Below are 13851 nucleotides of genomic sequence, written 5' to 3' on the forward strand. Positions count from 1 at the left end.
TAGGTTGTTACCTTGAGATCTTTCTTTGTGATGTGAGCATTTAGCTTCATCCCTGTGATGCAAGGTTGTTTCAACATGTGCAGATCAATAGGCCAGGCACAGTGGCTCACGCCTGTAATCCCAACACTCTGGGAGGCTGAGGTGGGCGGATCATGAGGTCAGGAGATCGAGACCATCCTGACTAACACGATGAAACCCCGTCTCTACTAAAAATACAAACAATTAGCCGGGTGTGCTGGCACGCACCTGCAGTCTCAGCTACTCAGGAGACTGAGGCAGGAGAATCGCTTGAACCCGGGAGGCAGAGGTTGCAGTGAGCCAAGATTGCACTACTGCACTCCAGCCTTGGTGATAGAGCGAGACTCAGTCTCAAAAAAAAAAAAAAAAAAATCAATAAGTGATTAATCAAATAGAATTACTCTGTTTATTATTGAGATAATCACATCTCAATAGATTCAGAAATGTCTTTTGATGAAATTCAACATACATTTATGTTAAAAACTCTCAACTAGTTATTGAAGGAACATACCTCAAAATAGTAAGAGCCATATATGACAAACCCACAGCAAACGTCATACTGAATGAGCAAAAGCTGCAAGCGGTCCCCTTGAAAAGTGGCACTAGACAAGGATGCCCTCTCTCACCACTTCTTTCCAACATAGTATTGTAAGTTCTGGCCAGGGTAATCCATCAAGAGAAAGAAATAAGGGCATCCAAATAGGAAGACAGGAAGTCAAACTATCTTAGTTTGAAGATGACATGATCCTATACCTAGAAAACCACATAGTGTGAGCCCAAAATCTTCTTAAGCTGATACAACTTGAGGAAAGTTTCAGGATACAAAATCAATGTGCAAAAATTACTGCCATTCCCATAGACCAGTAATAGTCAAGTGAAGAGCCAAACCCAGAGCGAACTCTTACTCACAATTGCCACCAAAACAACAACATAAAAACCTAGGAATACAGCTACGTAGAGAGGGGAAAGATCTCTACAAGGAGAACTACAAAACACTGTTCAAAGATAGAGTTTGAGACCAGCCTGGCCAACATGGTGAAACCCTGTCTCTACTAAAAATACAAAAATTAGCCAGGCATGGTGGCAGTCACCTGTAATCTCAGTAACTCGGGAGGCTGAGGCAGGAGAATTGCTGGAACCCAGGAGGCGGAGATTGCAGTGAGCAGAGATCATGCCATTGCACTTCAGCCTAGGCCGACAACAGCAAGACTCCATCTCAAAAAAAAAAAGAAAAAAAAAAAATCATACTGCCCAAAGCATTTGATAGACTCAATGCTGTTCCTATTAAACTACCACTGACATTCTTTACAGAAATACAGGAAACTATTTTAAAATTCATAGGGAACCAGAAAAAGGCGTGAATAGCCAAGGCAGTCCTCAGCAAAAAGAACAAAGCTGGAGGAATCACACTACCTGACTTCAAACTATACTACAGAGTTACAGAAACCAAACAACATGGCACTGGTTCAAAACAGACACATGGACCAGTGGAACAAAAGAGAACCCAGAAATAAGACCACACAGCTGCAAATCTCTGATCTTCAACAAACCTGACAAAAAGCAACAAGGACAGGACCGTATTCAATAAATGGTGCTGGGATAACTGGCTAGCCATATGCAGAGGATTGAAAGTTCACCGTTTCCTTATACCATAAACAAAAATTACCTCAAGATGGATTAAAGATTTAACTGTAAAATTGAAAACTATAAAAACCCAGGAAGACAATCTAGGCAATACCATTCTGGACATAGGCACCGGCAAAGATTTCATCATGAAGATGCCAAAGCAATTGCAACAAAAGCAAAAATTGACAAATGGAATCAAATTGAACTAAGGAGCTTGTGCACAGCAAAAGAAACTGTCATCAGACTGAACAGACAACCTCCACAAGGGAAGACGTTTTTGCAAACTATGCATCTGGCCACGTCTGATATCTAACATCTGTAAGAAACGTAAATACAAGAGAAAACCCCATAAAAAGTGGGCAAAGGACATGAACAGATACTTTTCTTTTTTCTTTTTATTTTAGTCTTGCTCTGTCTCCCAGGCTGGAGTGCGGTGCTGTGATCTTGGCTCACTGCAACTTCCTCATCCCGGGTTCAAGTGATTCTCATGCCTCAGCCTGCCGAGTAACTGGGACTACAGGCATGCCCTACCACACTCTGCTAATTTTTGTATTTTTAGCAGAGATGGGTTTTTGCCATGTTGACCAAGCTGGTCTCAAACTTCTGACCTCAAGTAATCTGCCCACCTTGGCCTCTCAAAGTGCTGTGATTACAGATGTCAGCCACTGCTCCAGGCCAAGAACAGATACTTTTCAAAAGAAGACATACACAAGATCAACAAACATGGAGAAAAAGCTCAACTTCACTGATCGTTAGAGAAATGCAAATGAAAACCACAATAACATGCCATCTAACACCAGTAAGAATGGCCATTATTAAAAAGTCCAGGCCAGGCATGGTGGGTCATGCCTATAATCCCACCCCTTTGGGAGGCCGAGGCAGATGAATCAGGAGGGCAGGAGTTTGCGACGAGCCTGACCAATATTGGTGAAACATCGTCTCTACTAAAAATACAAAAATTAACCTGGTATGGTGGCACTCGCCTATAATCCCTGCTACTCAGGAGGCTAAGGCAGGAGAATTGCTTGCACCTGGGAGGCAGAGGTTGCAGTGAGCTGAGATCACGCCACTGCATTCCAGCCTGGGCGACAGACTGAGACTCCGTCTCAAAAAAAAAAAGGTACAAAAATAACAGATGCTGGTAAGGTTGCACAGAAAAAGGAATGCGTATACACTGTTGGTGGGAGTGTACATTATTAGTTCAGCCATTGTGGAAAACAGTGTGGCATTTCCTCAAAGACAGAAGTACCATGCAACCTAGCAGTCTCATTACTGGGTATATACCCAAAGGAATATAAATTATTCTGTTATAAAGACACATGCATGCATATATTCATTGCAGTACTATTCACAATAGCAAAGACCTGGAATCAAAGTAAATGCCTATTACTGATAGACTGTATATAGAAAATGTGGTACATATACACCAGGAAATATTAGGTAGCCATAAAAAAATGAGATCATGTCATTTGCGGGAACATGGATGGAGCTGGAGGCCATTATCCTTAGCAATTTAACACAGTAAAAGAAAACCAAATACCACATGTTCTCTCTCAAAAATGGGAGCCAAATGGTAAGAACACACAGACACATTGAGAGGAGCAACACACACTGGTACCTTTTGGAAGGTGGAGAGCGGAGGATGAGTGGAGGTAAAGGATCAGGAAGAATAACTAATGAGTACTAGGCTTAATACGTGTGTGATGAAATAATCTGCAACAAACCCCCGTGACACAAGTTTACATACATAACAAGCCTGCAGTTGTACCACTGAACTTAAAAAAAAAGCCAAGGTTAAAATCTTACTTTAAAAATATTGCAAGATTCAGAAATTGTTACTTATATTCAGAAATGGAAAGATAATATGAATTCATCTGCTATCATATTACTTGAAAATAAATATTACTTTCATAATGTATTGTGAAACACATATTTTGGAGCCAGAGTTCTTGGGTTTGAATGCTTAGTCTGCTATTGAACAGTTTTATGTGTTTGGGCAAGTTATGTGGCCTTTCTGTGCCTAGTTTCTTTCTTTATCAAGTATCTAGCATGTTACCTACTTGACAGAGTTGCTGGGAGGATTTAAGTGACGGAAATATATGCACAGTGTTTAGAATAGTACACAGTACTCGCACAGTGTGTCCCGAAACGACTAGCTAATGTTATCATTAAAAAAGGGATTCTGTTACGTAAGTAATATTTATCAAATAGGTCTTAGTACCAGTAAAACTTTGTTTGTATTGAAAAGGGCGATGAGAGAAAACCCCAGGATACATATTTTTCTATCAAATACTGCAAATAACGTGGTTTTTTTTTTGTCTTTGATGATCAGAAAGCTTGATTTAAATTTAATATTTTGACATTAGTATATTTCATTTGTCCTGTAGCACCACCCTTTCCATTTATAGTTTTTCCCCTTGTAAAAAAAATGTATTTTGCATCACCTGTAAAAACATTACCTGTAGGCCGGGCACGGTGGCTCAAGCCTGTAATCCCAGCACTTTGGGAGGCCGAGGCGGGCGGATCACGAGGTCAGGAGATCAAGACCATCCTGGCTAACACGGTGAAACCCCGTCTCAAAACATTACCTGTAAACATTATGAATAAGAGAGAGAAATTACAAATACAGAGGTTTTATATAAAAAAGTTTTAGATATTCTTTGTATTTTACGTATTTACTAATTGCCTGATTGGAATTTTTTGGTTTTTTTTTTTTTTTTTTTTTTTTTTTTTTTTAGGCTTGCAAGGAAAACCTCTAATGAAAAGAGCAAGGTATTGTAAAAGTAAATTGTCAAGGATGTTGGTGAAAATCCCTTATAAAAGATCATAGTAAAAAAACAGAAAATCTTTTGTTGTAAAGACATTGACTTTGATAAAGCAGCATTAACCATTCATAAAAGCACCCTTTTAACCAAAGTCAGTTATTTTAAGAAGTACCTGTGTTTTTGCTCATATAAAAAGATGGATAATTCCCACTGGTGTATATTTAGTATATGCTATAAATATTTTGAGGGCATTTTGAAACAGTGTTATTTATTTTATAGGTTAAAAGCCAAATATATTTCAGGGATGACCTTAATGATGTAACTGGGTCATCTAAAAAAACCTCAGAGGATGATGACTTGCCTTACTCTGATAAGAATTTTATGTTACACATTGAACAACATGGAATGGAGTGTAAAGGTAGGACCAACGCATAAATATAAGGCTCTTTCCCTATCCTATAGTAATGTATGCAGATATTGCTTAGCACTGTACCATAGATGTGTTATAGGGATGTTCATCTTGGAAGTATGCTTCTTGTGAACATAGAATGAGAACTACTGTATCTTGTATACTGTTAGCCAAAGAGCTGTGATCATTCCACTGTACCTTTCTCAGTGTGAATGACACTCGCAAATCTATTTGTTGACTCTGCTTCTCTTCTATGCCTTTACACAGGGTCAGGTTATCATTATCTCATACCTGGAATACTGTGATAACCTTATTTAACTCTTTTCCCTACTACCCCACCTTCCAAAACCATGGTCTATTCTGCAATCATAATTATATACATTTTTAAAATTCACATCTGATCATGTTATCTGTTTGCTTAACACCCAGCTGCCACTTATCATTGCTATAAGGTAAAGATGACAATGCTCTAGCTTTATACTACTTCATTTCACACCCTTGTTTCTCTCTGTGTCACAGTCAGTGCCCAGGTGTTTGCTCCTACAATCAGTAGCTTCAGGGAGGTATAACTGATACATGTTAAAGTGCACATATGTAAAATGTACAGTTTGATAAGGTTTGACAGATATATACACATGTGAAACTGTCACCATAATCAAGGTAGTTATCCATAACCCACAAAAGTGTCCTATGCAGCTTTATGTTCCCTTTTTAGAAAAAGCTGCCAAATTGGTTAAAAAAAAAAAAAAAAGTGTACCATTTCCATCTCATCAGCACAACAGGACAGCTGTGGTTACTGTGTTGTCACACTAAGTATTGCAGTATTTATTTGTAGCCATTCTTATGGGTGTGGTTAATATGCATGATCCTAATGACTAAACATGTTCACCTCATATACACAAACTTTGTTTCATGCACAAAATTATTGAAAGTATTTTTTTAATTACCATCTGTCTTTGTGAATAAGTATTTTGTGTTTAGACACGGGTCCTATCGCCAAGATATTGCATCATGTATATGCAAATATTCCAAAATCCAAAACCTGAAACACTTTTGGTCCCAAGCATTTTTAATAAGGGATATTCATCCTATACCAGTGGCCAACTGTTTTGGTTACTGTTGATGTATAATAATTGTTGAAGTTGATTTTTCTCTTCTTCGTTGTGTTTTGCCTATGCTAGTTTTACATTTCCACATGAACTTTAGAATCAGCTTGTCAATTTAAAAAAATTTAGAATCACCTTGTCATTTAAAAATGTCCAACAAGTGCTGGCTTGTTGGACATTAGGTTAGAATTGTGTTGTATTTATAGATTAATTTATGGAGAGTGGACATCTTAACAATAATGAATCTTCCTACTCTTTAAAAAAATGGATGTCTGCATTTATATAAGTCATATTTAATTTTCTCAGTAATATTGTGTAGTTTTTAGTGTATGTCTTTCTATAGTTTATCACATTTATCTGTTTCAGTTTTTGATGTAGTTGTAAATGATATGCTTAAATATTTAATCTGATTGTTTATCATGAGTGTATAGAAATACAGTTGATTTTTGTATGTTGGTTTTGTATACTTCAATCTTACTGAACTCACTTATTAGTCCTGGTACTAATAATACTCACTTATTAATTCTTGGTAGATTTGATCAGATTTTCTACATAGACCAAAGATTATCAAACCTTTTCTTTCTCAAAGTACCCTCTTATTAAAGACTTGTGGCAAAAGGGGTTTCTGTTGTAGCTGATAGACTCTGCCATTGTAGTATGAGAGCAGCCATAGACAACCTGTATGTTAATGAACACAGCTGTGCTCATTGACAAAGACAAGAAGCGGGCCCACAGGTTAGAGTTTACTCAAACCTATTGTGTGGTTATGGTTGTGTATAAAGATAGTTTTATTTATTTTTTCAACTGGGATGACTTTTATTTCTTTTTCTTGCCTGACTGCGTAGCTAGTCTTCAGAACAATGCTGCATAAAAGCAGTGAAAGCAGACATTCCTGTGTTGTTGTTCATCTTCTGGGGAACATACTCAGTTTTTCACCATGATACATGTTAGCTGAAGGTTCATCATAGATGCTCTTTATCTTGCTGAGGAAGGTCCCTGGATTCTTACTTTGCTGAGACTTTTTCATTTTTACAAAATCAGGAATGAGTGTAGAATTGTATCAAATGCCTCTATCTGTTGAGATGATTCTATGGATCTACTGTTTTCCGTTGTTAATCTGGCAGATAACAACGATGTTTGAATGTTAAGCCGACCCTGCAGTCCTGGGAAAAAAACCCATTTGTTTATGATGTATTGTCCTTTTATTATACTGTTGGATTCAATTTTCTAAAGAAGTTATGATAAAGTGTTTATTGGTTTATTATAAAGAGTTTATTTATTAGACCAGTTTTATGTTCACAGCGAAATTGAGAGGAAGGTACAGAGAGTTTTCAAATACCTCTACCTGCACACATATGTAGCCTCCCTCCTTATCAGTAACCCTTCCATAGTGGTACAGTTGCTATAATGGATGAGCCTACATTGGCACATCAGAATCACCTGCAGCCCGTAGTGTGCATTGTACACTGGTGCTATACATCATATGGGTTTGATCTTAAGGTACACTGACATGTATGCGGGTCATATACATTTTCGCTTTCCTAAAAATCCTCAGTACTCTGCCTGTGTATCCTTTCCTGGTGTCCCTCATCCTCTGGCAGCCACTGATCTTTTTATTGTATCCATAGTTTTACATTTTCCAGAAAGTCATATAGTTGGAATCATACAGAAAGTAACATTTTAAGGCCGGGCACAGTGGCTCATGCCTGTAATCCCAGCTCTTTTGCGATGCCAAGATGGGTGGATCACCTGAGGTCAGGAGTTCAAGACCAGCCTGGCCAACATGGCGAAACCCTGTCTCTACTAAAAATATAAAAATTAGCCAGGTGTGGTGGTAGGCGCCTGTAATCCCAGCAGCTCAGGAGGCTGAAGCAGGAGAATCGCTTGAAGCTGGGAGGCAGAGGTTGCAGTGAGCCAAGCTTATGTCATTGCACTCCAGGCTGGGAGACAGAGCAAGACTCTGTCTCAAAACAAACAAAAAAAAAAGTAGCGTTTTTAGGTTGACTTGTTTGACTTGGTAATACGCATGTATGGTTCCTTCATGTATTTTCATGGTTTGATTTGTCATATCTTTTTAGCATGGAATAATATTCCATTGTTTGGCTGTTTAACCACAGTTTATTCTTTCACCTACTGGAGGATGTCTTGGTTGTTTCACAAATTGATTCAGGTTTTACATTCATGCCCATGAGGGAGTTTTTTTTTAATTGGTAATATCATTGTCTGGTTTTGGTTCAGGATAATGCTAACATTGAAGAGTAAGTTGGGGTGTACTCTTTTTTGTTTTTTTTTTTTTTTTTTTTGGAGAGTTAGTATTGAATTGTATTATTTCTTATGAAAATGTTTAGTGGAGTTCACTGCCATAGCTAACTGAGTTTGAATTTCTTTTGGTAGGATGGTCCTCAGCTATGAAGTTTATTTTTTTATATTTAGGGCAATTCAGGTTATTTATTGCTTCTTGGTTGAGATTTAGTAATTTTCCCTTTTAAGGAATTTGTTAATGTTATCTATTTTGTCATGTTTACACATAAAAATTATGTCACCTTGTTTTCTTTTTTTGTATCCGTACAGTCTGTAATCATGTGACATTACTCATTTCTGAAATTAGTAATTTGTAACTTCTCTTCTTCCTGATCAGCCAGGGTAAATAGACATTTCTCACATTTATCAATCTCCCAAAGTGTTTGGTGTTGCTGATCTTCCTTTTTTTCCTGAAACCAATAGTATAACGGAGTACCATAGACTGGGTTGCTTATAAACAGTAGAAAACGATTTCTTAACAGTTCTGGAGTCTGCAGAGTCCAAGGTCAAAGTGCTGTCAAATTTGCTGTGTGGTAAGGAACCTTCCTGGATCATAGATGTGTTCTTTTTCTCTGTATCCTCACATGGCAGAAGGGGTGGAGGAGCTCTCTGGGGTGTGTTGTGTAAGAACACTAATCCCATTCATGAGGGCTTGGCTCTCATGATTTGACTACCTCAAAAAATCTGCCCTTGTGATTAGATTTCAGCAGATAAACTTTTGGGAACACAAACATTCAGACCACAGCAGATGGTTTTGTTTTTTATCCCTCTGCTTGCTTTGGGTTTAATTCTCTCATTTTATTTTATTTATTTTATTTATTTCCTTTTTTTTTTTGAGACGGAGTCTCGCTCTGTCGCCCAGGCTGGAGTGCAGTGGCCGGATCTCAGCTCACTGCAAGCTCCGCCTCCCGGGTTCCCGCCATTCTCCCACCTCAGCCTCCTGAGTAGCTGGGACTACAGGCGCCGCCACCTCGCCCGGCTAATTTTTTGTATTTTTAGTAGAGACGGGGTTTCACCGTGTTAGCCAGGACGGTCTCGATCTCCTGACCTCGTGATCCGCCCGTCTCGGCCTCCCAAAGTGCTGGGATTACAGGCTTGAGCCACTGCGCCCGGCCTCTATTTCCATTTTCTTAAGGGAGAAGTCAGGTTTATTGATTTGAGACTCTTATAATATTGACATTTAGTGCTAAAAATGTGTATTTAAGTGCAGTTGTTGCTGCATTCTACAAACCCCGATATGTTATTTTTTCATTTTTACTCAGTTCAAAATATTTTCTTTTTTCATCGTCTCTTTGAACCAGGGTTTTTTAGACGTGTTTCTTAGTTTTCATGTATTTATTTCTTAGCATTATTTTTGTTATTGGTTTCTAATATCATTGATTTGTGGTCAGGATATGTACTTTGTATGACTTACATTCTTTGTACTTAATCTTTTTAATGAGATTTATTGTATGGCCTAAAATATTGTCTATTTTGGTAAGTGTTCCATAGGTACTTGAAAGGCATGCTGTTTTTTAAGTCTGCTCTATTCTTGCCAATTTTCTGCCTCCTTGTTCTATATTTACTTCCTGAGTAAAGGGTATTGAAATCTCAGATTACTCAGAAATTGTGTTTCCTTTTATAGTTCTATCTACTTTGGCCTCATGTATTTTGAATTTCTTATATTAGGGGCATAAACATTTAGGATTATTATATCTTCTTGATTAACTGAAACTTTCATCATTATGACATGACCTTATTTATTGCTGGAAACTGTTTTGCTGTGAAAGCTACTTTGATATTAATTGAACCATTTCTTCTCAGTAGTCTTCTGTCAGGTGTTAGCATGTATCTTTTTCTATTCTTGCGGCCGATTTGTCTCTTGACATTTAACACACATTTCTTATAGACAGCATGGAGTTGGGTATTGCTTTCGTATCGAGTCTTGTCAGTCTGCATTTTAATTGAGGCTTGTAGACCAGTTTCATTTATAATGTGATACTCAATATAGTTAAGTTTGTCTGTCATTGTGCTGTTTGATTGCTGTTAGTCTCGCTGCTATTTGTTCCCCTTCTTTTTCTGCTTTCCTTTAGATTAATCAGCTATTTTCTATGATTTAATTTTGTATTTCTTTTTTGGTTTATTATATATAACTCTTTGTTTGCTATCTCAGTGGTTTATTTAGGATTTATAGTATATAATTTTAACCTATCACAGTCTACCTTCAAGTAATGTTATACCACATCATAGATGGTATAAGAAAATGACAATGGTACACTTTTATTTATTTATTTATTTTTGTTGTTGTTGTTGTTGAGACGGAGTCACGCTCTGTCGCCCAGGCTGGAGTGCAGTGGCCGGATCTCAGCTCACTGCAAGCTCCGCCTCCCGGGTTTACGCCATTCTCCTGCCTCAGCCTCCCGAATAGCTGGGACTGCAGGCGCCCGCCACCGCGCCCGGCTAGTTTTTTTTGTATTTTTTTTTTTTTAGTAGAGACGGGGTTTCACTCTGTTAGCCAGGATGGTCTCGATCTCCTGACCTCGTGATCCGCCCGTCTCGGCCTCACAAAGTGCTGGGATTACAGGCTTGAGTCACCGTTTTGTTTATTTTTTTGTCCCAGACAGTTCCTTCCTGGATCTGTGGGAATATGGATTTTGCCAAGTTTAGAATGGTTTTGGCCAATTATTTTTCAAATTTCTTTTCTGTCTTTGTTGTTTTCTATTTGGAGATTTATGTATTAGTTGCTTGAGGGTTTCTCATGGTTCATCATGACAAATTTATGATTGTGATTTGTGCTTATTTTCGATTGTAGTTTTTACCTCTGACATTGTAATTTGCATTTCTACAGGTGTGGTTTGATTTTTTTAAAAATACCTTTCATGCCTCCACTTACTGTCTCGAGCTTTATTTGGGGTACAGTGATTTACTTCTAAACAGAATTCTTTTTGTTCTTGCTTCTAGATTCTGGGTAATTTGCCACTCCTGAGGCAAGAGTTTTTGTATTATTTATCATCCTGTGAAGTATGAGTTTTTTGGGCCTGGCTCTTGGGTAATGGACCCTCTTCTGGGCACTTTGTGAACACCAGGCATGGTTTCTCCTAATCTTTTTCTATTGTGTCCCCCCACCGCTTGCCACCCCTTGGTCTTAGGAAGTTTCCTAGCACACATCCATTTTTTTCATTATTCCACTAAATACTTCAGAGGGGACCTCTGCAGATCTCCAGGGCTTGTCTCCTCTGCTGCTTTATCCTCTCCAGTGTTCTGTCCTATGATTTCTTTCTGCTTTTGTTTTACTAGATTCTTAGCGTCACTGCCCCAGCTCAGGGAATCCATGTCAGATTTTCTCACTTTGTCATGGCCTGGGAGCTCTGGCAACAAAAGAAGCTCTGTCAACAAAAAGGCCTACATTTGCTTCCTGTCTTTCAGCGATGACCATCTTCATTACCTGAAGTCCACTGTGTTGAAAATCATTGTTTAATATATTTTGTCTGTGTTGGTTGTTTCAGGTAAGGAGGAAAATCAGCACCCGTTGCTCCCTCTTGGCTGGAAGCAGATTGCAGCAGAACTCCAGCACATGCAGCAGACTAGCCAGAGTGCTTTGCTTCCTCCTTTGCTCAGCTGCTTCCTTCTCTTTTTTTGTTTCTCAGTGTAGCCTTCTCTTCCTCAGAGAAATATTCCCTGGGCCAACTATAGGTCAGATTCTCTTACGTGACTAAAAAACTATGTATTCTTATAGCATCTATCTGAATTTGTAATTGTCATGTTTTTTTCTGTGTTCTTTACTACACTTTAAGCTAAACAAGATCAGACGTGTTGTCTCTTTTATCTGAAGAGCTTTTTAAAATATTTTCCACATTGCAAGCACTTAATAGATACATATCCATTCAGTGTATGAATGAGTGCCATGTTGAAATGCACAGTCCTTTACATTTAAAAACCTACTCATGCATTTTATCTCTATTTTGTTTTCTCCCGGTTACAGATTTTGTTAGCCTATTGAAAATCAAGAATGCAATAGCTGAATGTGAAAGATCAACAGAACATAAAAAATGTAACTGTGAGCAACTTAAAGTAAAATTTCAAAAAATGAAAAATAAGATTAGCATGCTACAAAAGGAACTATCTGAAACAGATGAAACCAAATCACAGTTAGAGCATCAGAATCTTGAATGTAAACAAAAGCTCTGTAATTTCAGGTATCACATTCTAGTTTTAAAGAAATATTTGAACTATTTATACTAAAGATAGGTAGGATAATTTTTGTAATAGCTGACTTACCTTCTAGGGTTTACTAGAGAAGAAAACTTAAAATTGTGGAATGTGAAATTTTTGGATAAAATATCACAAGTTCTTAATTGTGAATACTTCTCTAATAATTAATTGCATATTCCTTTAAATCATTATTTTAATGACTATATAGAATTTTACCCTATGGAAATATCATTAATAAATTGAAATTGGGGGTTCTAATTTTTTGTATTAATGGTATAAGAAACATCTTACATATCCATAGTTTTCTACATTTCTATATTCTTTGGATAAATTTTTCAAAATAGAGCTATCTGGTTAGAGTATAGGAGCTTTTTAAAAGAGATCTTTGATTAAATATTACTAAGTTGTTTTTAAGAAAGTTTATAATTTATAATTTGAGTATGAAATGTATACTTTTCTCCACCCAGAGTAATTATTTTTAAAATTAACCAGTTTTACTTTTTTTTTTTTTTTTTTTGTCCTTTTGAGACAGAGTCGTGCTCTGTCACCCAGGTTGGAGTGCAGCGGTGAAATCTCGGCTCACTGCAACCTCTGCTTCCGGGTTCAAGCGATTCTTGTGCCTCAGCCTCCCAAGTAGCTGGGATTACAGGCATGCATCACCATGCCTTTCTAACTTTTTTTTTTTTTTTAAGTAGAGATGAGGTTTTGCCATTTTGGCCAGACTGGTCTCAAACTCCTGACCGCAAGTTATCCGCTGGCTTTGGCCTCCCAAAGTTCTGGGATTACAGTGTGAGCAACCACGCCTGGCCCAGTTTTACTCTTAATATGCAGTGAATGAAAAGTAAAATGGAAAGTGATTACTGATTAGCTTAGTCAACATCTGTCTGTGCTGCAGAGTTTAAATTAATTCAAACTTCTATGCGGGAGGCAGATATTATTCTTTGTTGTTTAAATATTAGATCTTGTCTTGTTTGAGAATGGATTTTTAAATTGCTTGTAAAATACATACTAATCAACAGAATAAGTCAAAAGTGTTACCAGAAAAAGAAACATAAAACGTGTGGGTAACACCTTAGATTCCTTAGCTTAGTCTTGGATTATTGTCATCTGGAGATATATGTTGCGAGAAGACATCTGAAGGTGCTATCTTACAATGTAAATCATGTTTAGGGATACCTGCAATATTTCATGAAGATGAAAATTTATTTCTAGTGAAGGTATCAACTTGTTTATTAAAAAAAAATCTTCTTTTAAAATTAGCTAACTCTAAATGATTCATCCTGACTGAGGAGTAATTATTACTGTGGGAAGAAAAGGTAATTTTTAACTTGTAGCTTTACCTAATAATTTTCAACATCCTTTTCCATAATATTTACTAGAATTAATAATAACAGAAGCTAATCAATTAGCAGGATGTTCATTCCTTACTACCTTT

The 13851-nt window shown here is 37.4% G+C and overlaps 1 protein-coding gene and 1 pseudogene across 1 annotated transcript in view; both read left to right on the forward strand.

The window, feature by feature from the left end:
- Positions 1 to 16, forward strand: part of LOC115895524 — an 863-nt pseudogene extending 847 nt beyond the window's left edge.
- Positions 1 to 13851, forward strand: part of ANKRD62 (ankyrin repeat domain 62) — a 301061-nt gene that overhangs the window by 283032 nt on the left and 4178 nt on the right. The window contains exons 4-6 of the mRNA XM_030926178.1: positions 4383 to 4416; positions 4689 to 4827; positions 12187 to 12400. Coding sequence (XP_030782038.1) covers positions 4383 to 4416; positions 4689 to 4827; positions 12187 to 12400 — 387 coding nt within the window. The remainder of the gene's footprint in view (positions 1 to 4382; positions 4417 to 4688; positions 4828 to 12186; positions 12401 to 13851) is intronic.

This window comes from Rhinopithecus roxellana, chromosome 21 (genome assembly GCF_007565055.1).
Source record: "Rhinopithecus roxellana isolate Shanxi Qingling chromosome 21, ASM756505v1, whole genome shotgun sequence".
In the NCBI taxonomy this organism is placed as follows: Eukaryota; Metazoa; Chordata; class Mammalia; order Primates; family Cercopithecidae; genus Rhinopithecus; species Rhinopithecus roxellana.